At 41.7% G+C, this 26,757-nt stretch overlaps 1 protein-coding gene across 1 annotated transcript in view; it reads left to right on the top strand.

The window, feature by feature from the left end:
• The window catches only part of AGBL1 (AGBL carboxypeptidase 1), a 295,756-nt gene that overhangs the window by 93,602 nt on the left and 175,397 nt on the right, over positions 1 to 26,757 (top strand). Inside the window, exon 18 of the mRNA XM_087743738.1 lies at positions 24,236 to 24,416. Within this exon, the coding sequence (XP_087599864.1) occupies positions 24,236 to 24,416 (181 nt within the window). The remainder of the gene's footprint in view (positions 1 to 24,235; positions 24,417 to 26,757) is intronic.

Below are 26,757 nucleotides of genomic sequence, written 5' to 3'. Positions count from 1 at the left end.
GCACAGGGGAATGGATGGCCTCTGTGTATGCAGGACTCACAGACTATATTCAAGACAACTGAGAGGCACAGATGCTGAAAGGAGGATCATGAGGAAATTACAACATGGTACTGAGCAGCACAACAATACCCCAAGAGTCACGCTGCTTTTAGGGAGTATCATGGTAGAAATGTGACAATATTAGGAAGCATTGCTATTTTCTGGAGCACTGTATTCTCAGACTGTATCAAAATGCATTTTGCAGTGTTAAAAAAGCATCTGGCAGGTTTCTAAAGGTCATTAACCTGTCTGTGAAGCTGAGGGCTGACTTACTTATTTAGCACAGATTTGCTGAAAGATTCATAAAAGATCTATGAACAGTTTGAACAGATACTTGTTTTGAATGCTTCAGGCTGTTGTAATATTCAGCATCTGGGTTCAAATCCCCACTATGTAGCTGAAGTTCTCTATTTTCGAGAGAAAGAAATATCCCCTGGTTTGTGATCTTATGTGAATTCAGTGGGAGCTTGTAGTTCTGACTGAAATGCCATGAAATCACATGCCACTAAACAACTCTTCCTCTGAAGCTTTGCAATGCAATTAGATTGAGGACTTCCTAGATCTATCCATGAACCATTTGAACTCAGTCAACACAGAACGTATACAAAACCTAGTTGTTTGAACTGAAATAGAAATTGTTTGGGGGAAAGAGTGTCAAGGCAAGGCAACGTGGTTTCTCTCAGGTTTCCAAGACTATAAAAGTAAACACCAATACTCCTTAGGTGATGAAAATATACGTTGTTTTATCAAGTGGAAGAACAGCAATGCAGCACACCATGTTTTATGCTGTGGGGGTGCATCTAGGCAAATCTAAATAAGGATGTTATGTGCTTATTTTCTTTAAGCAGCTTGGTTAATTATGGCTTTTAGGGATGCACTTAACCTAATTTGTACTGCTTTGTGTGGCTTTGATCAGCAGTTACTTCTCAGTTTTCTTGTCTTGTATGACATGCCCTCTCTCCGTGAAGTGGTTTGGCTGATGGAAGGACCTGTTTGTCAATATTTTCCACACTAAAAACATGACTCAAAAGCAACAACTTAGACTTAAATATGAAGGGACCAAAGGGTGAAGGTTTTCCAAGTAATAATTCCCATTGGCTTGTACAGTCTTCATGCATACGTATTTCAGCTTGAGAAGTGATGTGGACCTCCAGCACTGGGGAACATCGCACATGGGTAATGAATAAAAATTGATAACCCTTGTTTGTTCTTTCTGGTTCTGGCCAATTCAGAGTTTTCATGAGCTATGGTCATTTTGCTTTCCTATCAAACTTGTTATTTCTCCGTTGTACGTTTGTTAACCTGTACCTTGAGAGATTCTTTTCAATAATGCTAGTGCCACAAGTAAAATGCAAAGCTCGCCGGGACTTCGTAGCTGTTGCACATTAATCGTACTTAAATACTCTAAATCCTTCTCTAGTATAGACACGTGGGGAGTGGGAAACATCACTGATGAAGAGGCATTGGGTGGATGAGGAGTGCTGGGAGGACAGCCTGATCAGCCCAGTAGGAGTGCAGTGGGAAGGAGTTATTGTGGTACTGGAGGTGCTGATAGAGTGGGAGCGGCCCAGGGACAAAAAGGGCATGGCATCCTCTGTGTCAGCTGTGCTTTATTTTCCTTGCTCAACTCTTTCAGATTGGTCTTGTCAGGCTTTTGATTAATGTGGCCCTAGGATGGTTAAATTTGTCTGAGTTAAATTTATTAACGTGCGCCTCGTTAATGGGAAGCACAAGCCATGCACGCTCGCAGGAACTGCACATTCACCGCATACTGAAGGGAAGAAAAATGGGCTGCTGTTTTCCTTCATTATGCCTTGTTTATGTGAGGCTTTGTTATTCACTTTAGGCTCCTTTCTCCTTCCTCTATCTCCCCTTTATGTGATGGTGGTGTACTGAATAATTTTTATTAAATGCTTAGTTCTGTAACTGATATGAAGAAAGAAAGAAGTGAGCCAGGAACTCTTTGGCTCCCGATGCTTTGCATCTTGGTCATGCAACAGTACAGTTACAAACAGCACAACTTCCATTCACACTTGATCAATGTCTGTGGGTGCCTGAAGACTGCAACAGAAAGTCCGAGGCTGGTCAGAGGTCCCTGCTGGGCTTTGCGGCTCCATAGACTTGTACAAAGAGAAACTGGGAGGCTCCCTCTTGTTGTTTTGTTTTAAACTTGCCCTTCCTGCCATCATAGGAAGACTGAGCATCCAGCAAGGAGGGATGTCTTTGCTACTCATTCTAACTGCAGTATCCCCCATAGTCTTGTGATAAAGTCATTAGCTTCCCATTCTGATTGTGTGTGGGAAGCACCAATGGCGAGACAAAGGGACTGTTTTTTGTCTCTTCCGTTATATAAGTCTTTACCATGTCCCTCTTTCCCTCCTCTGTATTCCTTCTTACAAAGAGTTAGACGCTGCAGATTTGACCTTCCATATTATGCACAGAGCTTTTTCCTCAGAAGACTGTAGCTCTTCTCAGAATTATTTTAAAAAAACCCACCCCACCCTCAAAAAATAAAAAAAGAAGAGGCAGTTTTCTGTAAGCTTGCATGTGTGGTGAGCCTGCATGCTCCACTTGCCTTGGATATTGAATCATCACATATGAGCCTTTGAAAAGGAAAGAAGTTGGGGAGTGGAGAGGAAAGAATGGTTGGGCAGGCATTTACTCTTTGGTGACTTTGTTCCTGGCTATGTTAGGTCTAGCCTTAGACATTGCCTGATGAGAATTAAAGGGACTTTCAAAGGGAGAGCAATTCCCAGCATCTTTCAGAGCACTCTTGAATGCAGAAACAGTGAGAATGATAAAGCTTCCAATCTTGGTGCTGACTCCCTGCTCGATTAAATTAATAGGTGCTCGTAGAGCTCTGATTTTCTTGGGTTTGCCACACATAGCCCAGTGAAGGCAGTGTTAACAGCATGCACGTGTACTCAGTAATAGTTTGCGAACCCTTCATTCACAGTGTTATGCATGCAAATGTGCAGTATGTAACTGTGTTCTACTAAGCTCCCTGGCAGACAGCTGACTTACCCTGCAAGCTGTAGGATACTGTTGTAAGTGGCAGAGAAAATAGACAGATTAACTCTTCAAAGAAGTGTAAGTAAAAGATCTAAACACAGGCGATGATAAAATTGTCTTCTAGTTAAGAAAGTAGAGGACATCAATATGTTGCTAATGTTAACAGAGTGGTGGAATTAAAACCACCAAATGCAAAACGACTGATCGGAGAAGGACTGTTTACACTGTGCTGTTTTGAGCTTGCCATATGAGTGTTCCTCAGGAGGTGATTTCTGGCTGTGCACTGAGTTGGGGTGGGTTAGCTCTCGCCCTTAGTTAGGGAAGGGAAAGGGGAGGATATCTCTGAAGTGATGTAGAGTAGGTACCATTCTGGTTAGTCCCAGTACAGAGGAATAACTGAAACAGTCCCAAAGGAATTCCTTACGGGAATGAAGATTTCAGTGGGTCTAGGGTGGTACATCAGTGCACTGCTTCAGCTGACGACTGCCAGCATTGCTGCGTTCACAGCTGACACATGCATCGTACGTTGCCATGGGGGTTAATCCTGCATCCACCGAGAACAGTGTCACTGTGCAGAGTGGGGTGGGACAGTCATTGTTTATGGTATCACAAAGAAACTAATTGCAACGCTCTCTTCATGTCTGGTTGTGCTGTTGTGATTCCCATTAATAATACTGATTATGCAGTGTGTTATGAGTATTTCCCCCAGTCGACACACCTGATGAGTGTCCTTTTAGTGGTCTTGCAGCATTATAGAGCTGAATTGTGGGGTTTAAAGTTAAACCTAAATGTCCCAGCTAATTAGCAGCAGCGGCGAGGGAAATAAAACAAAATATAATACTAGCAAATGGATTTACATCTGTAATAGCTGTCACTTTGAGTTCCTGTTCTGTCATCGCATGTCCTCTTTATGTAAGGCTGGGGAAACCATTATGAATATTGTCATAAAAAGGTAATGACACCTGCTTATCTTAAATGTAGTCTTTTGGGGAATTGAAACCTATTTTCTGCCTGAGTCTAAGCATGTTTCTAAAGATGGAAAGAGATGGAAACATTTTTGGGATAGGTATGGCAGGATGCTTGTGCCCTTTGAATCTGCAGATGTTCCTAGAACTAGAATGAGGGATAAAGTAAGATTAACGAGGTATGTTTACTTTGTCTCATCTTAAGCCTACAGAATAAAAAAGACATAGTTACTGGGAGAAATATTCTATCATTTCTCAATTTGCTTGTATAAGCTATTCTGATGGTTGTTTTGCAACTTTGATCTTTTCTCAGAAAGAAAGAAGCCCTTTACCTTTAAATAAAATTTGCAGCAAAGAGCAATTCCTGAGCAAAGAACAGCAGAGGATGTGAATTGCAGAGGCCACTTAGGCAGGATCCTGGGAAATAATGATCATGTGGAAAATGTACACAGTTTAATTAAGCACATTGATTAAATCAATATAATTCAAACAGCTTAGTGCTCCAATCAGCTTAATCTCATTAAATGTAATTCAGGCCTCGATAATTGATTAATAATGCATTATAGTTTATGAATTATTGACTCCAAGTTATTATAACTGTGCCTGCTCCCTGCGTGGCAACCAGTGTGTCGTGTTAATTATGAAAGGCTCAAGGTTTCTTCTCTTGAATAACTTTTTCAAAGATGGAGATGACATATGTCCTAGTGAAACAGGGATCAAATTAGATCAACGCCTTATTGCAGTTAGTCCGCCCCAAAGGAAAATGCACTCTTTAAAGGAAGCTCTCATCTAATAATGTTGAAATAGGGAGGTAGAATGACCTGCTTTGATTGGTAATGATCTTTCAAGCAGCCAGAAGAACTGCCTGTAGCAATTCAGCTGGAGTGCTAACCTGGCATCATGCTTGTTGGAAACAGTTCACAACAGCAAGTGCATCTGTTGTTCTTTTGTCATTGTGTGCTATACCTCTTCCAGCACACATGCACACAGTATCGCCAGTGCTGCTGAACCCTTAGGTCACATTTGTATACCAAATATAGAGCAATCCAGTTCCCCGTATTTGTCTGGATGCTGAGTGTTTTCTGTAAAAAGGACCAGTAGTCTTTTATAGTGGCATTTCTACATTGCAAGTGTCATACAATAAGAATGAACCGTTGCTACTATTGATGAAAGTCTCAGGAAGAAACCAAGAACTGAAGAAAGCCTCCGCTCTTCAGGTGGCTCCCTCTATTAGACTGCATTTCCACTGAATGTGAACACAGGTTGTTGTCTCAGACAGATTGTTTGTCTAGCTCTCTAGGTACTTAACGTGCTCCAAACCATAATCTTATGCAGAAAGAGTCCACTAGCATTACGTTTCCTTAAAATATTCCATTTACAGAACCTGTTCTGCTTTTTCCTTTCATTTTTTCTCTATCTCTATTCCTTATTTGTGATTATAGTTAAAAGTGAACAGATTTTAGTGTGTACAGAAATTGAATGAGATGATTATTATAGCAAACTGTGGACAAAAACATTTTTTGCTTTATTCTTACATCTGCAATAGTGCATTTTTTCTCTGTGTATTCCCTTGAATTGAAGATTTGCTCCTAATTTGCAGGCTGAGGTGCTGGTTCCTCTCTTGCTTTGTAACAAACGCTTTTGTTTTGGTGACAGAGAGAGTCTGCTGTTGTGAAAACTGTGATCCTGTTTTAATGCAGTAGTGAAGAAAGGCTGAATAAAATTGTCATGTATGCTACAATGCTAAATAATTACAGAATTGAGAATATAATTTTTTTCCACTTGAATAGGCGGTTTATCGAGCATCTGAAGCCAAAGCAATGATCTCCAGATATGCAACGCTGATGGTGTGTGCTCTAAATTTTTCAAGATTGTCTTGCAATTTCAAACATCTTTCTTTTCTTTCGGATATCCCAGTCACAACAATGGGGCAGCCCACTGCAAAAAGAGCAGATAAATTCCTGCAAAACTGTGTTCCTGTTGGAGTATCCAGTCTGCTGCCATAAAGGTGGAAGCTGGTTGAATGGAACACAAAATTTGTGAGACAGACACACAGCTGCCTGCAGAATAAGCCCAGTATTTTTCATGATGTATCAACTCCTCTTTGAATTCCAGTGTTTGGTGGAACTGACTCAGCCAGCACAGCTTTGACGCTATGGTCAGCCTTCTGCGAGTTTGGCAAAATGCATATTAATATATATTGAATCCAATTAGTCAAGGCAGCAAACAATGCACAGAAAACACTGAACAAGGATGCTAAAAATGCCTTCAAGCATAGGCAACCACAGTATTTTTTGCAAAGAGAGAAAATAAATGTTAGGGTAATCTCTCTTCCACCCTTTGCCTTATGCAGCATGCTAGCAGAACAGCCATCTGAAGTGAAATAATTTGTACTGCAGTGGCTGCTCTTCATTTATCTGTAGTTTTCTGCATTTATTTTTAAAATAACCTTCCTTCTGAAATTTGGAGATTTGTTCTAAGCCCTCCTCTTAGGGGATTTTCTGCTCTTTCTTCAGCACTTGTTCTGTTACCTTTTGTTCATTGAATTACAACAGCCTCATCTTTGTCCCAAGAGACCTGTAACCTTTGCATATCCTTTCCAGAGAAGAAATATTCTGATTAGCAACAGCATTTTCTGGAACATAAATTAGCAATGTCATCTTGGTTAGTATGGACTTGGGCTAGAACATCTGTAGTGCTTAGCACTGGCTATGCTCCAGTCTTCCAGAATATCAGAGCCTTTTCTGACACACTAATGAATTGAACATCTTGAAAATCTAAACCAGCACATACCTTAGTCATGATTTTTTTCATTTGTGATTGGTTTGTCAAGTGCCTCAGAAGTGCCTTCTCACAGGAGTGTGGCACTACTTGTATTTTTTTATAAGGCATTGAAAATTATAAATGAAACTGAAAAAGGTTTAGTCGTGTGTATTTCTTATATTGCTTTGGAAATGTATAGCCAGCTGCTTGGAACACGCCTGTCTCACAACACCCCAGTGCCCTGGCCTCATTGCAGTGGAGCTACAAGCTTCGTAGGAGTGATAGGTTGCCCAAATTCTTGCCTTAACAGAAGGGGGAAAAAAAATTCATCTTCTCTTCTTTAGGTGGAAACACTTCAGGAAAAACCTGCAGATGCTGTGCTTCCAATGGCCAATCTGTGTATCTGGTACAGGTATTGAAATACAGCCCAGAGGATCCCCCAGGCAGCTTTTACTCCCGCAAATGGTGAACAAGCATTGAACTGCTACTAGGTTTCTGTTACCAACTTCAAATCATGGCATGAAAAAAAAACCCCATATTTCAGTGTGCTGCACATTTCCCATGCCTGGCCATAAATTCCAGTCACACACGGTCCCATGGGGCATACGCTAAAAGGTCAATGTGGTACTGTATAAATTAGCCAAAGAAGCATTTGAATTGAGTTAAATCTGTTCTCAATGTGACAGAGATGGGCTCTGTGAGGTAGGACATAATTTTAGGGTCAGATTGACTGCAGAGACTGAATATCGTTAGGAGCAATATGCTTACTAAGGGGTGAAGAGTTAATGCTTGTGCCGCAAGGTAAAAGCAGAGGTCAGGAAGGGGTTTCTTCTAGCTGGTCACAATATTTTCCAATTGGTCATATGTCTTACTGCCCAGGGTATTGTTTTTTAACAAATTACAAGGTCTGGAGCACCTGCTGATACAAGGTATAAAGTGGGTTGGCCTGAAGGTAGTTGGATTTGCCCCTCAACACCTGTGTTAAATCAGGTGCTTCTGGTTGGTAGAGCTGAAGTTGTAGATGGTGTGACAGTCTGTGGATCACCCTTGCTGCTTGAATAAAAGGCCAGCAAGAAGGTCCCCGTGGCCCTTGGGTTAGAAACCTGCTGTAAGGTAAGAAATTGGAGTTTTGTAACAGTAGAGGTGTTGCTAGGGGTGTGCGTGTGTGTTTTTTAATTTTTCCTGTCTTCTCTGCCCTATCTACTTTCTGTAAGGCAATTAAGAAGTACTCCTCTAAGAAGATGAGATGAGATGAGCTGCTGGACTGTCCCAGTAACCAGTTGTTCTCCTTTCTGTTTGGTTGTACCTTCTCACTGATGACTACTAGGCAAGCCGTGGTTAGGGAGTAAAAGGCAGGACAGCTGGTAGGTTGACCTTGTGAAAGTAATCTGTAGCTGGAAAGCTCACTGAGTGTAGCGTATGTACCAGCTGCTGTCAGACCCAAACGATTGCACTTGCCATCATAGAGAGCGGTTTTTGTCTCCGGTTTGGTATTTTTTCCTTTCTGGAACAGAAATGTTGTGCTGATACACAGATTGAGCTAGATACGCATTGCTTTCTGAGGCCTGATAATCTCATGGGAACAAACTATTTTTTGACTTGTGCTGGATAGCAAGATAGGGCAGAGTGGGCAAAAAGTGGGCTCTTCCAGCAAACCATTGCTTTTAGTTTGGGAACTTAACTTGGGAATAATTTAGGGGAAGATGATCAAGCCTTGCATGGATTGTTAAAGTATTGCCAGGCTGTGATGGAAACCAGAGTGTATCCTGTGAACAGGGAAGCCTGCTACTCTTGGGCATTTTTTCATGATCCTGTGAATCTTGCATTTCTCACTCTAACAACAGGCTTCTGCCACGCACAGGCAAACCCTTCCTCAATACACAGAACTAACAGACTGTTGGGAAACAGCGTGGGAGGCATTATAACTTTCATGTTGTTTTCACCTTTATCCTTCTAAATTGAGAAGCTTATTGGTGATTTTAAATCTTGGCTGACTGATTTGGAGAGACTGTCTATTGTGTCTTTTTTCTTAAAAAAGAAAAGTCATTCATCTGATACCTCAAGGCTTTGAAAACTTTCTGGAAAGCAATGTTCGAATTTCTGGATTTAATGTTCCAAGCTACGCATTTTTGTCTGATAAAGGCTGACCTAGCTAGTCATGTATTACAAATGATCGGAGTTGTTTGGATTGTATGGAACAGCTTTATTGCGTGTTTGCCAGAGCTGCAAGCAGGTAGTTTGTTCAGCTACTCTGCCCACATCCATGCGAGGGGGTCTACCCTCATGTGAAACACAGTAAACAGTATTTCTCTGTGCTGATCCTAATATTAATCTACCCAAGAGCATTAGAGAGTTAAGAGGTATTTCTGCAATACACTGTGTGCATTTGCTTTTCTCCTGGTTTTGTATCTGTAATTCTGAACACCTGCTATTTTTACTTCCCACCTGTAAGTTGATTTTGCTGGGAGAGTCTATGCAGATTTCTGCCTGACCTGTTTAACTGAGTTTAATTTCTCTAATTGGAGAACAGGATCCATTGCTATGTGACTGATGCAGCCAGTCTTATACCAGAAAAATAAGTACAGCAATATATTGAAACTAGTAGTTTGCAGACACCACAGGCTGACACTTCTTGTTGCTTATAACTGACAGATTCTAGAAACAAGTATTTGTGATTAATGGGCTGCAATTATACAGCAATACTAAAGTGAAATAGGCCTAAAAATACCCCATAATGATTTTTAAAATGCTGTTCTGTTAATGAGAGGATTTGCCTATCTCTACATCAAAGAGAAACTTGTTAGCTCTCTGAGCTTGCCCACCTGTTTCTAATGCAGAAATAGAAATTGCTAATAAACAAGTGGAGACAGCTGCTATGTTCAGACTAAATGTGCTGATAAGATCAACTAGTTGATGAGTGACATGATAGACGCTGCAAAGTGCACCAGTGTTTGCAGAGGGCTAAACTTGGACTTCTGTATCATTTCAGGACATTTATTATGTGGCTGTTGGATATCAGTTTCTAGCTGACAGGAAAAATAGGTGCATTGGGTCTCTTTCATTCTAGGTAATTTTGGGTTTTCTCTGTTTTCCCTTGCTTCTTTTTGATATATGATTTCACAGAATTAGGTAGCAGAAGGAACAGTCCTGGTCAGTGTATCTCTTCTGGCCTTCTGAATAGAAGAGTAGGGGGGGAAAGTTGCATTTCAAAGTCACCAGCTACCCGTTATATCTGTAAACAGGCCTCCTAACAAATTGCTTTGCTAGTTTTGTCAGGACAGTTTTTCTTAATGCATGTGGCATATTAAAGAAGTTCCATGCCTTTTCTCCCCGCTCCATCTTAACTTTATGTTAATGAACTTTGCATAATTGAATCAGGCTCCAGAACCAACAGGACTTGTTCCAGATCTTAACTCTGTTTCCCAAAGAAGGCATTTTTTCAGTAACACTCAGAAAATGATATCTATCAAATCACCAGTGCATTTAGAATTTAATTTGCTCTATCAATTGCAATTGTCGTGCTACTTAGCTGTGAGGAAAAAAAAAAAGTAATTTTCCCTGTCACTTTGTAATTCTTTTTACAAGCTTTTTCTCTTCTTTCTTCACTGAATTTGTTCAACAAACTGTTTTGAAGATTTTCTGGCTTAGCCTGGGTGCTGCTTCTGTGTCTTTGAAATAGGTGAGGTTAAATTAAATAGCCTGAAATTTTTACTAAAACGTGATGGAGGCAGAGGTGATAAGTATAAGTGAATGAAGAAGTCAGAATGGGGTTTGGACGTATGTCTTGACCCACAGATAAGGAAGGACTTGTAGATGACTCAGGGAAAACATTAACAAGCATATTATGGAGTTTTCTTTTGAGTCTCGCAAGTATTCTAGACTTTATTTCTTTATTTTTCAAGAAAACCAGAGAAACCTACTACAAAATCCTATTTCCTTTCCTCATTCTTCCCTTACTGCTTTCAGATGATCTTTCACTTTCTCCCTGAGTCTGAAAGCATGATGTAATAGCGATGGATGCAGGAATATCACAGCACTCTGTAAATGCATGTGTACATGCTAATTTTAGGAAGGGTTGGGTGGGTTTCAGAACGAAAATGACAGCTGTGTTGTAGCATCATGGTATAGGACAATTAACATAACTGAGAGAGTGCTCTGCTGATGATATTTAACTGCAGGATTCAATTCATGTTCACGGTTAATGAAAAGAGGAGGAAGTGCTGTGAAGACAGACTATGTAGCAATTCACTTCTCAGGTGAATGTGGATGGCACAGGATACTTCATGACTGGGACATGGGAAATGGATGTTGAGCTTCCAACTCTGTGACTGATTTGTATTTTATCCTTGGGCAACTTGATTTTTCTGTAAATCCCTGCTTGCTTAACTTGGAACATGCTTGAAATGTGTAATCTTCAGTCTGTGAGGTGTTTCAAGAGAAGATGAGTGAGATGGAATTTATTATTGTTGGCATCAGAGTGACTTTGACAGGTCTCCCAAAGGATGTTTAGGTCCTGTGGTGAGCACCTAACAGAAGACTGTAACTAGTGATTGAAGTGGAGATGAAGAAAAGTGGTGGATAGGGTACCAAGAAAAAGAAAAGCAAGATAGCAAGACAGAAGAAGAGATGGATAGGAGGGCAGGAAGTCCTTAAATTCCTTGTGGGTCAGGTTACACCTGCTGGAAACACAAATGCAGGGAGGCTTTTATTGTAAAAATGAGGCTGTAGTGGATAACGCAGCAGAAACTATCTGTGACTTGATTTTTTTGTTTGTGCTTACTGTGCTGGAGGAATTTCTGAAAAATGATGTTGTCTTATTTTTTGTAGTGCTCCCTACTCCTGTAGCCTGGTGTAAAAGGTGCAGCCAGAGCAGAGGTAATTTCTTCCCCTTCCTGACCAGTAGTGGACAGGATAGGCTGTAACAAGATTAGTGTCTCAGCTGCTTTGTCACTTCATAGTGTTGCAGGTCACCCTAACACAGCTTGGGAATTGTATTGTGGCAGAGTAGGAAAGTGAATTTAGTAGAGCAGGCATTGAAGGCTGTTCTTGAACAGCAGTCCTGTAAATCCTGGCCCCTGGCAGCCCAAGCTGTTTAGTTATGTTTTATGAATGAGGTCATATTGTACCTGTAGCTTCCAGATGCTAAACTCCTCCTGTGACAGCTTTGTCAGGCATTTTGAAAGGGCACAAAACCAACAGCTAGAGGGTCACCATGAAGCACAGCTCAACACACGGGAATTGTTCTTCACAAAGAGCAACCGGCCAGAGGCGAAAGAATAAGCAAGAGACAGATGAAGGACCCTGGGTCTCAGTGGCTGTGGTGCCCCTGCTGTCCCTATTCTCCCTGTGCTTAGCACTTACTAACCGTGAATGAGCAATAAAAATGTAGTGACTTACTTATAGTCTCTGTACTGACATAGGTGATGGGCCTGCAAGGTATGCGGAATGTCTGTAGATAGACTTGAAACAATGCTCTTGCTCATAAGTGATGACTTGCTGCTAAATTTCATACCCTATATCATACACATTTCGTCAGAACATGACCAGGACCCATCTTCTAGCTTGTCAAAGGTCTTTCCCACCAGTTAGGATATCACTTGCAATGCAGATACCATGACCTTATTTTGTCAGCCTATCAAGATGTGACTTGAAATTAGGCTCAGCCCAGATAAAATAATTGCTGTTTGCACAAAGTAGTAGTGCTGGTGAGATGTTCCCCGTGGGGCCATCTAACCTGCTTCAAATGTAATTTAATAGACAGAAATCAAATCAAATAAATCAAATTAAAGCATGCAGCTAATGCATGCAAACTCTAAAATGAATTTGGATTACAAACATGCAGTGAGACTGAATAGTTGGTTTCTTCATCCATGGAGGAAGCACAATAAATAATACAGAAAACAAAAATAATTTAAGGAAGTCTTTTGATTTTGAGAGTTAATGGGGATGTTAGTTGGCAGGTGAAGGTTATTTTCTGATTTAAGGTGTTTTTCATTACTTGTATATTCTTGCAGTTAGAAAACATCAGTTAGAAGTCTCTTCATATTTTGAAAACAAGGTATTAGTATAAGCAGCTTTGTTAGATATAGCAGGAAGACAAATCATCTTTGCAATGCTAGCCATTAGCCTGTCACAACCATGATTTACAGGGATTTTCTTTTATTTAAATAAGTGTTTCTTTTAAAAGCATGCTGATAGTTTACAGAGCGGAAGATGAAGTGGTAGTGAAATATAATGGTTTCGATATGAGTGCTGCTTATGGCAAGTAAGAGAGAGGAGCTTATGCTGTGGATTGTACAAGCTCTAAAGAGTGGCTGAGCTACCATGGAAGGATTCTGTGGCAGTGTCAATTGGAAAAGTTCAAAGTTCTGCTGGGGAAATGTTGGGGTGAAAATGCAGGAAGGCACTGGGATTGAGGAAACTTCACAGTATCAGCTTCATGAAGCTAGTCTGTGTACTACATGTCAGAATTTCAAACTGATCAGCAGCCATCACTCATGCTGTTAAATTATTTGCCAAAAAGAACCTTCTGAAGAAGATACCTTTTTTTTTTTTTTTATAAAATAAATTGAATATAACTTAGGAAACGATGTAATAAAGAGCAAAAACCTCTCTTGTGTGAAAACTCCCACTTTTGCAATAATACATGGATTGGTGAGGAAGGACATGACATGTTCCACTTCTACTTATGTTCCTTCTGGGACTGCCAAGACTCTTTTGTAGCCTGACTCCTTTACTCATGAGTACCTTTTTTCTGTGCTTTGTAGCAATTTGCAGGGAAAAAAAGTACATTTTTCTTTTCCCTAGCCTTCCTACCATCTTATTCCTAAGAAGAAACAATTTTCCTCAAACAGACTAGTAGTCTTCCCAGCTTGACATTCCGCTCCCTGTAGTGATTGATGTAGGAAGTCTTCATTCATTAGAAATCGTTTTGCTAGCATCTGAAGGGAAGAACTTCTTACTCACCTTAGACAGCGACTGCTTAGTGTCTTACCACATACTGTTTGAAATTTCTGCATGTTTTCTGTTTTATGCAGTGGCAAATTTTGTTCCACCTATCTTTCTGTCACGTATTCTGGGATTCTGATTGTGCTATATGATCCTGATTCTTCATCCTTAGGGTATTTCGGTAGTAGAACTGTTTGAAAATCATATGGTGTGAACTTGCTTATGAACTTCAAGGTTCATCTCTGTTATCTTCCTTGGAAAACTTCTGTTCCGCTTGTGGCCTAAACAACTAATGTGAGCTCTTGATCTGTGGTTTGAACACAAGATGTTAAAACACTGTTATTTTTGGGGTGCTGGAGGGCAGTAGGGGAATAGAGATTAGGACCAGCCACTAATATTAGATCTGCTACTGGTATAAGTTCTCCTAAACATTTCAGGGGAGGAAAAAAAAAAAAAAAGATGAAGTTCCATTTATCGTGTTTTACATCGAAAGTGCTAGTGCCTCCCTCTTTTTGGTCTTTATCAAGATAAAGCTTTATACATAGAAGTAGGCTTCTTGTCAAGGCTAAAGTAGGCAGGAAGCTGGACCATTCAGGGGTGGACAGTAGGATAGCCTTCTAGTTTAAAGGCATTTCTGCATCGTTCAGGTGCTAAATAATTCCAGTTTAGTCAAACTCTGCTTTGTGTCTGTTACACAACATGTCACATAGTCTAGAAGATGAAAAATGATGCTGCTTATGGCATGATACAAGATCATTGGGCCAACACCAATTTTGCTGTCATGATGATCTGATTGAAAGATCTTTTATGTTACTCCCTTATTTGCATTCTCTTGCTCAGTTGTTTGGGGAGTTCATCTAAGAACTTACCATCAAGATAAGATTCATTATTCAAAATTGGGAGACAGTTTTACCTTATCAATCTCTTGTCTATGGAAAGTGAGAATTTCCTTTGGGATCAGCTCTGGGCAATGCAGTTCTAAAATTTAGGATAGACTTGGACAGCAATGATGTAAGAGTCAACTGAGTGATGTCGCAAATTAAGTGAACCTGCAGAAGGTCTTTTACTGAGAAGTTGTTGACATAGTGAAGTGTTAGAAGATGCCTTTTGTAGACTTATCTGTTTTCTTTTCTTTTTCTCTGTGAGTTTTTTGTATGTAACAAACCACACAAGTTAAAACTCTCATAGCTTGCTTACTGCAAGAGAAATACAGGATAATATTTTTGAGAAACATTCCCTGCCAGGATATTTCTGGAGCCAATGGAGTGATAAATATCAAATCAAGTGAAGACCAAGAATTTAATTTTTCCCGTCAGACCCAATCTGTAATGCTTTTTATCTTGACAAAAATTGATATTTCATCCCTTTGATAATGAGAAGCTCTGATTGCACTTCCTTTTAATATATTTTATTTCTTACAAGTCATTCCCTGAGGAAGACCTCAAGTCAGAAGCAGAGATGGATCTGTGCCTCTTAAAGACACAACACATTTTGAGAATAAACATTGCTTTATGCTGTAGGTGGCATTAGGTGGGTTTTAAATCTCTGTTCTTTGTAGACAGTTTATGTGCAGAAAGCTCTTTACTATAGAATTTGTCTTTTATAGAGCAGAACAGCTTGAACAGATAACTTATTTTCCTGTTAAATTTGGCTGTTATTCCCAGTGGTGAAAGAAACACTGACAGGTGCTCCATTTTCCATCCCCGTTTTAGGGCTAACAGACCCCAGTGCAGGTCCTAAGTTGATCTTAGCCTGCTGTGGTTGCAGAAAGACTGGGCAAAATATTGAGATCCTCACACAGCTTTTTACTATTCCTTTCCTACCTAGATTCCCAGAAGGAGATTTTCCAGAAAAATAAGGGCTTCAGAACCAGAGCTATCGAAATTAGTAAAGAAAACAAATGCCTGTTGGGTTATTTCTGTCCCCAGCTACTGCAAGATTGTGTATAGAATGGCTTCTTGTGCTCTGGGCAATGTGGTTTTAACGTTAACTTCTACCTCTCCACAGGGGAGACTCTTCAATATAACTCACTGATATTCTGCCTAAATGTTCCTTTGTGAAGTTTCATCCCATTAACCCTGGCTTCACCCTAGTTTAGTACTCTAAGCAATTCCTCTTGCTGCTGTGCCTGTTCTCAAAGTGGTGGCAGTGAAGAGCAGGGGGTATTACACTGGGGTAAAGGCTGTATCTCTCATAAGCAGGAGACATGGGTTGAGGCATCACTCACAGTGTGAAAGCCATTTACTCCTGGAGTGTGCTCTGGGGACATCCCCTCTGCAAGCGATTCCTGCTGACTGTCCATCTGCTCCCCTTCGTTTCTGCAGAGAAGCTATTAATGCCGTCCACAGAACTGGAGACATGGCTGGAGGGCAGCTCATGCCTCGGAATATACAGCTCAGTGATGCTCTGCCCTCTAGGTGCAAAGTCAGCTTGATCCCTTTAGGGATCAGATACTCAGAGGTCTCTCTGGCTAGGAATGTAACTAGAAGGTGCAGAGCTGTTGCTCTTACAATGTTGAAATGTGCCTTGCAAATGAGATAGATGGGCTGTGAGTGAGTAGTGGATATATAGAATGAAATGTAAAAGTAAGGGGTGAAAATATTGCTGTTTTGGAGCTGAAGCCTTATTAAAGTCCTGTCTGTCCTATTTGGGCAAATTCTTTCTAAAGTATCATGTGTCACCAAAATCCCATTAAACTGTCACATAAATTATCAGAGTTTCCTTTTTCCATCACCATGGATTACCCAGGGAGATATTTTTATGACAATGGAAGCTTTTTCAGTCTGCTCCTCCTGCCTGATTTCATTTCAGATTAAATCCTTCTTTCGGAAAAGAGCCCATGGATTTCATAGCTCTACGGATCTCTGCACTCTGCCTGTACAGCAGTTATCCTGCAAGTCTCTGCTGCATTTATCTCCTGCCTGCACCTTATTTTAGGCATGGGACAGTTTAGGGCAATGCTCCCACTTATCTAATCATACTGAATGAGAACACTGTATAGTCCGTTTTGATGGATCTCTGCTCCAGTGTCTTCCAGTCTTCTGAGCATTCACTGACTGGTTCTCTCAGGCCGGTGGTGTTATCTTCATACGAAAAACCCAGAAGGTCAGAGTGTCACATGTGTACCTAACCTGAAAATACTTATTTTTTTTCTACTTGCCATGTCTCAGGTCTTGGGTCTCTGCAAGGCAATCTACGTTTTTCCCATGCTGGCTGAAAAACATGTGGATTGATAGTCAGGCCATGGCAGTACCAAATACTTGAGTATCTGAAATTGCCTGCTGCCACAGAGCAAATTAAGGCTGTAATGTGCATGTTATGGAAGTGGGGGATGATAGATCCTTGCCCGCCTTTGACAGATAATGTGGAGCTCCCTACGTCAGCTACCTAGATAATCTGTTGGGAGGACTCTTGCAGCTGATTTTACTGTTTGCTTTTCACCCCTTTCAAAGGGTGCATACACAGAAGCTGCGAACCAGTAGACTTAAGGATAATAGAGGGTCTTTGGAAGATAATTACTAATGAAAGGAATCCCAGTAATTATATTACTCCAATCTTAAAGTGGTAGGACTGTCACTAACAGAGCAGGCAAGACAGAACTTTCCATAAATATTTCTGATCTGCATATAAGAAGAAGCCCAAATGATGTCAAAATATCGTGATGATGAAATATTTCTGATTAGTTGCTAATTAGTGGCTAATGTTTCACATATTTTAAAGTGGCTAGCATTAAGTAGTAAGCAGACACCTTGCATCAGAGCTCAAAGGAGATGGCTGAGGTGCTCTGTGGACTGGAGTAGTGATTCCAGCAGCTCTCAGAACACAGAGGTAATTCTAGAGGACTGGAGGGGAATCTTGGGCCAAGTTTCTAAGGGGGTAGCTAGAATGACCTATGTGGCTATAGGCCTCGTACTCACACTGTTCTGGGCACTGTAGTGGAGTGGCTGATGCAGGACTTTATGAATAAGGACCTAGCAGAAGGTGGTGTAAATATGCGGGCACACCAGTGAAGGCAGTCAAGTCACTACAGATTGGCTTAGCTGACAGACAGTAACTTGCATTTCTTTTTATGCAACCTAGTCCCAGTGGACAGTGAGAACAACTGATTGCTATCTCTTTTTATAGCAGCCTTTTGCAATTTAAAGGTCATCTCCTTCCTCTCTGTTCATCTTTCCTTTCTGAGTTTAAAACCCATTTTCTCCAATTTTTCATTGTAAGTTACCACTTCTGAACATTTTATCGTTCTTAATGACCTCTTCTCCAGTTTTCATCAAATTCATTTTTAAACTTTGGTAGCCAGAAGTGGGCACAGCACTCTAGCTAGTTGTTTTTTGCTCATTGGGTTGAGCAGAGCGAAGTAACAACGTTCCTCGTCTTAGCTGTGACAGTTGCCTGTTAGTACATCCCAGGAGAGCTCTCCTTTTTGGAACTGCTTTGCATCACTAACTCATCCGCTATAATCCCCTGATCCTTTTGGCAGTACTTCTTCCTAAACAGCTGTCCCCCACCTTGATTTTATTCCCTTGGAATCTGTCTGAGGGGAGCGGAGAGACCTGCCAGGACCCCACAGCTTGGGCGGCAGCAGCTGAGGAGACCTGGGTGAGGGCAGAAGCAATGGCAGCCAAGCCCCTTGTCTATAAAAGAAACCCCTGGGGAGGGCTAGCAACCAGAGCAGGCAAACATGGCACAGTGGGGCAACTGGCACAGGAAGCAGCTGGACCAGGGAGCAATGATATCCACCTGGCAGAAGGCTGCGTCTAAACTTTGCACCCCCTGCAGCTGACGCAGCTTTGCAGACAGAGCTCCGGTGGGAACATGCTGCCACCCCGGTGTCAGGCTGCAGAGTGGGCCCTCCTCTTACGCCAGCGTGGGACAGCAGCAGTGAGCACAGCTGTGGGAGCTGCACCCAGGTGGAGGAACTCCTCTGCTTAGTGACAGAGCTCCGGGAGGACATAAATGCAAGGTAGCTTTCTTGTCACCAATCTAATAAGGTAGCTGCACTATAACAGCTACGTCATTTCAGTTTTGAAGCTTGATGTTATCCGAGCAGTTCAGAGGATGCACAGAGTGAGATAGGCTATGCCAGTGAATGTTGAGTTGACATAGCCAAAAATGCATCGTAATGCAGCGGTTGGAAATTTCAGGTAGACTAATTTAGATGCACGCATTTAAGATGTTCGTTATAAACTGAAACAATTTGCAAAGGGTTATAATAGGTTTTCCATGGGTGCGAGTTCTGAAAATAGGATTCCGTTGTTCCCATCTTCCAAAAGAGATACGCTTTGATTTGAACAGGAATTAGTTCATGTGGGTTTCCTTTGGCTTCAGTCATACCGAAGGTTATGCTAAATAATGCTAGTGGCTCCTGCTGCCTTCAGTTTGGGGTTTTGGAGTCTTCGCCAAAACGAACTTGACAACTTGCTTACCAGTTCCCTGGGATTAATAACCAGTGGTAGTAGGATGTCAAGCTGTACCAAGGCTGGGCAGTCGCTACCCATATTCAGCTCCCTGATCATCTTTGATTCAGAGGTGAATGAATTCATAAAACACATGCACAAAAGGAGGTTGCCAAGCAACTTGGAGCCTGAAACTCCCCCAGCAAGCTATGAAGGTAGAGAACAGGCAGCCATGGCAATTTGTAGTGTTCACTTCTTTGCCATAGGTAACAGTAATAATATGTATAATATAGACCTATTTAAGAAAGGAATAGCTCATTGATAATTCTGGAAAACAACAGCTGGTCCTGCCAGACTATGTATTTTGCCTGTCTTAAGAAGTGTCTGCTTTTGAAGCATTTAGCCAAAAGCAGGGTCAGCAAGGAGACAGCAATGTTGGGGTGGGGAGAGATGAGAGGAGGAAAGAATTATTATATCTTAAGGCAACAGAAAGGCTGACAACTAGAGGAAAAGTTTTAGGAGGAGTATAAAGTGGTTGACACAGATTCTGCCTCAGATCAGTCTCATGTTTTCTATGATCTCAGTATTTGATGCTTTTTACAAGCATACTTTAATATATTCATTGTACATCACACCGTATCCTGTCTTCTCTCTGGCTTTGTGTGACTGTGCAGCCTTGGGCATATCAGATGTATCCAGGACAGGATGCAGCCGTGACATGCGTGGAAGAGCTACGTGATGGTGCTCCCTTTTACCTATCATTTGACTCACAGAATACCCTGTAGTGGCCACAGCTAATTAAGTTGGAAGGGAGAGTTTAGCTTTCTTGGTTTCTGTCTACTATGTCCTGGGGTAAACTTGACCCTTTGATTTGTGTAATGCTCATGATAAAGTCATGTTGTATTTGGGCAAAAGGAAAAAAAAATAATTCTGTGTCTTAATGGCCATGGGCTTGGGGTAAAGGGAAGAGAGGTATGCAGAAGCACAGCCAGAAAAATTCCAGTCAAGACCTGGATCTAGGTTGAGTTTCTCACATGCTGTGTACATAATTCCCTTTGACTCCTTATAAAATCCTAGCCCTGTGCTGTATCGATGCCCTGTCCCTTTACAAATGGCATGGGTCAAGTCTCAGCTTGAAATAATTTACAACATCAGCCCAGGTCAGGGCATCTGGAACCGCATTTCATTTCCTTTCTGTGCTCCTCTTGATGAAGGACACTGCTGTGTTAATGGGGTTTTGTTCACTTCTTTCAGGCTGCTCTTTCCCCAACTGATGTCATGATTAGTGACTTCAAAGTCACCTCTTGGCGAACCTTGATGATGACATGACTGGAGGAGGATTCTTATAACAAGCAGCAGATTAAGCAGCAAGTTGGCAGTACTGGAAGAACAAAGCTCTTATTTTCAGGCATATATCCACAGTCAAAATGAGCAAAGAGAAGGGGAGATGGGAAGTAGGTGATACATTAGTAGAACTGTTACTCAAAGGATTTTTGCTCAGAGTTTTGCAAGAGGAATCAGTGATGCTTTAATCTCTCACCTCGGGTATTGTTGGTGCCACGTTATATTCTGGGCATGTTGAAATGTAACACAGTGTAATGAGACATGATCTGTTGGATAAGGCTTTATGTAGCATGAAAAGGTTCCTCTGCTTTCTCTTTTTATTATTTACATTCCCAGAGAAGGTTATGTGTCATGTGGGCTTTGCAGAGATAAATGGCTAACCTGAGCTTCCTGGCAGCTTCCCCAGAACTTGGGGAGGATTTTGCCTAAGTGTTGGCCTGAGGATTTTGAAGACTCAAACTCGGTTCTGGGCCTTGGAAGGAGGTATATGCGAAAACTTGTGGTTGTGTGTCCTGAAGGCAGATTTGGTGGAGCACTGGAGGCAGTCACAAGGGGCTCTGAAATAGCACAGAAGAAGGACAGCTGGGCAACAGTGTAAACCAGTAAGCTATGCTGGGTAGTCCTGAGGTGGTCTGGTCAGGACTGCGGTCGTGGGGGCATTGGAAGTCAGGAATGAAGCGAAGCAGCTGAACCGAAGTGCAGACATCTTGACCGGTGTCTGTCAGTTGGAGTGCTGAGTATGGCTGGCCAGTGCTGCCATCCACTACTTTCATGAGCTCTAATGTTTACCACAGTTATTACAATAATTTCAAGGCAGATAAGTAACTGGTTATGCTGTAAAGCATAGGATTGAGTGACTACTGCCTGCCACAGAGTTAAATCTTTGTTTCCCAGGTGTTTCAAGGGTAGCAAGTTTTATGGCCATGTTGTCAGCTCTTCGCTCTATTTGCTGCTTCATTAGTCTTCACGCTGGGTGCAGTCTGGGGGAGCGCAGCATATGGACATGGGATTTGGCTGTGATGGCTTCCGTGAAGGATACAGGCAGTTAACAAGCTCTGTGGTTTCCTTGCTGGTACATACCTTTGTTATGACTCTCTTGTGGATGGGATGTCAGAGCTGTGGATGTGCTTGTCAGGAGGAGAGCTTTTAAAGGAAGCTTTAACTGGAATAGAGAGACTTCCTTGACTGGACCTACAGGCTATGGGCCCCTCCATTGTTGCCCACAGGGAAACAGTGCAGATGATCTCTGTCTGGTCTCTTCCCCCCCGGCCCCATTTCCCAGGCTTTAAGATCTGGAAAGTCTGGAAGCTTTTCTGACATTGAATCTAAGCAAGACAAGCTTGACTTTGATCAGCCTCAAGAGGAAGAACAGAACTCAGGTCTCTGCCAGCGCCATGCTATTTGCAATTAGCAGAATTATGGCAAACTTTCCTGGGTTTCTGAGATGAGAAAGCCCTTGCTTAGAGTTTCTTTTTTTTTTTTTTTTTTTTTTTTCGCCCCTCTTCTTATTTTGACTGAGGAAAGAACCTCTCAATTAAGATGCTGTGCTCTCTCCCAATACACAGAAGAGATAAGAGTTGTTAAAGCTGTATTCATCAATTGCAAAAGAGAACACGTTTTATTTTGCTTTGTGCTATTTACAGCTGTTGTCCATGAGGAGTCCTCAAGAGCCTCATTCTCAGCTACAACAGCACAGTCCCATAAGTTTAGCTCAGCAATGAGCCTGCAAAACAGCACTAAATCATGGTGATGGGAGAAAGAAGAAAATGTTTGGAAATGGCAAAATGCAGCTGATGTTTTTGTGAAAGCTAGTTTTTGCTTGTTGCTATTTTAAAGCATTACTAAGGTAGACTGTAATCACAACTAGCTGGAGCAGAGTAGATATTGTGTACTCTAATTTTGGGAAGAAGAAAATCAGAATGGTTAGTAGTTCTGCAGGAGCTAAAGAAATCTTTTGCAATCCATAAGTGCCTTAGGCACTTATGTATACACATTGGCCAAAATATACTAACTTCACAGTAAGGTAAGGTGTAAGAATGATAAAAGACTAATATATGGCTATTGAAAAACAGAGTTCCAGTTGCTTTATTGGACCAGAATATGATTGCTCTGCATGAGCTCTTTGAGCTGAGTGTGCAGTTCACTCTTCTAGCGCCCACCAGCTGGTCAAGAGGAAGGCAGGGAAGTGGGGGAGGTGTGGAGGGGAATTGTTTCCAAATCTGAGTCTGCATCCCTAAAAGATGTAACTAAATTGTATTGTAATCCATATATTGAGCAGAACTGTACAGAATGTACAGTTAAGGAGAAGAATTAGTGCTTATTCCTTCTTTGACTGTGAAATGAGAAATTTCACCTGTATTCTTAACTCAGACAGCCTTTGCTTTGTCGGACAAATCATTAAACAGCTCTTCAATAACTTTTTTCAGCATGGTGTTCTACCTCTCTATTTCACGTTAATTGATTAATTATTTGTAAAGCATTTGGAAACTGAAGGACAGCTTTGGAAGCTAAGGGCAAAGGCATATAACTTGCTAATTCAGCATTTGTTTACACGGGCACTCAGCTGATGCCTTTGGTTTTGTTTTCTGTCCTGTTACCACTCCCAAGCCTATCAGTTGGGGTCCCTCAATTCACACAAGGTAACAGAGCCCGAGCTCTGACTTTGCCTGCTAGAGCGGGACAAACCTATCCTGGCATTGTTGTGATGCCCTGACAGATAATGGTTTCCACTAAAACAAATCTGTCAGGTTGACTTGTGACAAAGGCCCGCGATTGTGAATGCTCACAAAAGGATCATTTTAAGACAGATAATTGCTTTGTCCTTTCCCTTCATTTTGTCTGCCTGGCAGGTGTCTCCCTCTGCCTTCTCCTGTTTCCTTGGCCCATCCGTGGAGTATGCTCAGCACAGATGGGATCTTTAAAGAATCTGCTGTCAAACGTGGTCTTTTCTAAGCATATGTATATTGAGAGTTTTTGGAGACTTATTACTAGACCAAATGTGGGTGCTTTTTCACAGGAACAGCAAATAACGTATAACAAGGAAACTTTCTCTGTCAAGTTGTTACTCTGAAACAGGTTCAGCAGAGCTTATCAATGAAGTATTTAGTAAGATTTTGATTGGTTTTATTTTTTTTTTTAAAAGCAACCCTCCAAACCCTCTCCCCTCCCCCAAATTCCCACACCTTATGTCTCCCATGCCAAGCGTATTGCTAGAAACAGCTGAACTCTTCTACTTACAACTTCTGAAAATCAGCTTTGCAAATCTGAGTGTGCATCTATTTTATATGAAACTGAAAACTGTCCTTGCACCGAAATTAGCAGCCTGTCTTAGCTATGCACATTGTTATTTCTACCTTTTGTTGGATGGATATGAAATGATGGTTAGTTTTGAGTACTCTACCTCTGCAGCTTATCTGGGTGGCATATTTATGTATTTTCTTTAATTATATCAGTTTAACTTGATTGGTTATTATTCTAACCTTACAACACAGGTTGCTACCAGAAATCAGACAGCTTGCATGTCCTTGGAGCCCTTATAGGTGGACAGATCTGCTTAGAGATTTGGAAAGTTGTCAATTGTTAATGGCGAAACACTAAAAGTGGAGCAGGGCCTTAGAAAATTAAATAACTTCTAGCTGCCTTTTAAACCTTAGTGAAGTTTGATAGGGTCAAACTTTCAAGAACTGAAAGGGAATTGAAAAGGAATAAAACCCACTTGCAAAGATATTACTCAGAGAAGTCCGGTTTTTTCTTTGTTTTATTTTACAGACAATCGTCCTTATGTGTTTCTAGTGGCCCGTGTTCACCCTGGTGAAAGCAATGCCAGTTGGGTAATGAAGGGGACCCTGGAGTTCCTTGTGAGCAGTGATCCCATTGCTGATCTCCTGCGGAAGTGTCTCATTTTCAAGATTATCCCCATGCTTAATCCTGACGGAGTCATCAATGGCAAGTGAGTTGTGACATGTACTTATTCTGGGGTTTTGCTGGGTTTGCCTGCAGGCTTTTACCCCTGTGCATCTAGCAGGTCTTGTCTTCAATGTTTTGGGTCAGGAAAATTCCCTTTGCCTTGTGCTTTATTCATCCTGTTATCAACCCTGTATGGAAAATGTGAATCTGAGATATAGCCCAGTGTGCTGTCTTGCATTTGTCAGATGTACATGATTCTGTACTTTGTGCGGCCATAAGATTTCTCAGCTGCCTAGATGGAATATTAGTGGTGCCAGAGAAACTGGATCTTTCTTGCTAAATGGAGGTCTATCTGTTCTGCTAAATCATCAGGGCAGACTTCACCTGCAGGACAGATATGCTTGGGAATAACTGGCTTTAATTAATGCTTTGTATAGCCTGGTGGGGGGGAAGACGAGTAGGATCTATTAAATTTTCACAATCTCATGGAAATATTTCCATATAGTGAAGCTCCCTCCTTCTCCTACCTCCTTTTCAATCCTCCCTCCCACATGTTTCCTAAGAGATACTGAATCTGAGCTTGGAAAATACTGATTCCTTTTTGCATCCTTTACCTTTACACCATCTCTGCCCACCCACGCTAACTTGTCTTCCCTCTCCCTGTACCTGATTGGAAAAAGTACAACTCTGCTTCTAACATGTTAACATGAAATAAATATTGCTATGTAGCCAGTGAAAGAGGAATTCCCTTTGAAGGCTTGAAGAGTGCACTAAGATAAGGTAGGCTTGCACTTTGCTGGAAAAAATCTCCAGTGTTTCTGCAGACAGTGGAGTTTGTTCACTTCATTGGGTGTTTGTGGAGTGGCTGTAAGTTAATAACTGTCAGTCCTGTCTCTGATACAGGGGCAGGGCATTATGATCACATCGCACCGGTAGCTGGCGAGTTGTGCATTTTGACCTGGTGATAAGGGCTTGCAGGTTTTGGTAACAACTGTGTCCCCTGGCTTGTTGCAGTGGAACACATGAGCAATCTCGGAGCTGAAAGGTGGGCTTAGACAAGTGCTGAAATGCACAGCAAAGTGTAGAGGAACAACTTTTTTTAAGCTACGTTCTCCTGTCTGCTTTTGGGCGAGGCTGTGCAGACTGAGTGCTGCAGGCACAGGAAAACAAATCCCAAGCAACAACCGAGTTGAGTTTGTTTGGTTCTAAATTTAATTTATTTCAGTTTGGGGCGAGGCGTTCAGCAGAGAGCAGCTTGGGCTTTTATGACAGTCTCTAGTCTGTGACTATGAACAGTCATAGCTTTTGTGCTGCCACACTCCCCAGGACTTGAGCATATCAATAGTCTGGGAGAGCTGTTCAGAGTAGCTGGATACTGCCCCAGAGTATTCGAAGCCTATGCTGGCACCAAATGCTTCCTTGATCCTTCCAGACAGCAGAAGCAAAAAAAGAAAGGTTGTGGCTTTTTTTCCCCCCCTTTCTTTTTTTCCTTTTGCTGCGCTTAGTTGAAGTTTCCAGCAGATGGAGGACTGGAGGGAATATCTGACCTTATTTTCTCCAGCTGTCAGGAGTGAGCATAGCAGAGAAGGGGCCCTCCGGAGGGAGGACGTGGCTCCCAGTGCCACCTGGATCGAGTGTACTGCCTGAGCTCGTGTCACATGGGAAGGTGTTTTGCCTTCCCTGGTGCAGATGAGCTTAAACTGTACTTCAATCTGGTGATGAGTGAAAAAGTTTGGTAAGCCTTGCATGTGGGATAGGAGCAGGGGAACAGGGACTTGGCCATGGCTCTGTTACTGATCATGAGGCCTGGGGAAGGGAGAGAACCATTCCTTTATGCTTTAATTTAAATACTCTTATCCTGTGAAGCCTCCTGTGGCCCAAGTATTCTTCTTGTTTCTTCCCATGTGCTTTTTTTAGTAGACTTGGGTCCTCCTACACTGAAAGAAATGCTTTTGTGCTGGGCCTCAGGTTTAACGGTGGTATGCTGGAGAAAACCATGCGCATCAGGGAAGACAAATATCTTTCAGGACCTTAATGTCTGTATGTGCACATGCAGATTTATTTGGCTACTTAATGTTCCACCTTGTCTAGGTTTAAATTCTCTGGTAAACTCTGTTATCTTTCAAGTCAGTGTTATGAGGGAAACTTTTCTGAAGAAGCTGGTCTATAGCCTATCATCGCCTGTAGTACTTGTAAGAAGATACTTGCTAAATATTTTTTACATCTCTCAAACCCATTTCAACACCCATTTCATGAAGCAACTTGTTTGCTCCGGGATCCACAATGCCTTTTGTGGAAGTCCCACCAGGTATCCCTGAACAGACTGCTAGAGTGCCTGGTGTTCCCTCTGCCAACATCCCAACCTGCTGTTCTTTTCTAGTTTT

Source organism: Nipponia nippon, unplaced genomic scaffold (assembly GCF_047370975.1).
Source record: "Nipponia nippon isolate SJK-2023a ecotype South Korea unplaced genomic scaffold, ASM4737097v1 scaffold_9, whole genome shotgun sequence".
In the NCBI taxonomy this organism is placed as follows: Eukaryota; Metazoa; Chordata; class Aves; order Pelecaniformes; family Threskiornithidae; genus Nipponia; species Nipponia nippon.
This window is presented reverse-complemented; position numbering and strand designations above follow the sequence as displayed.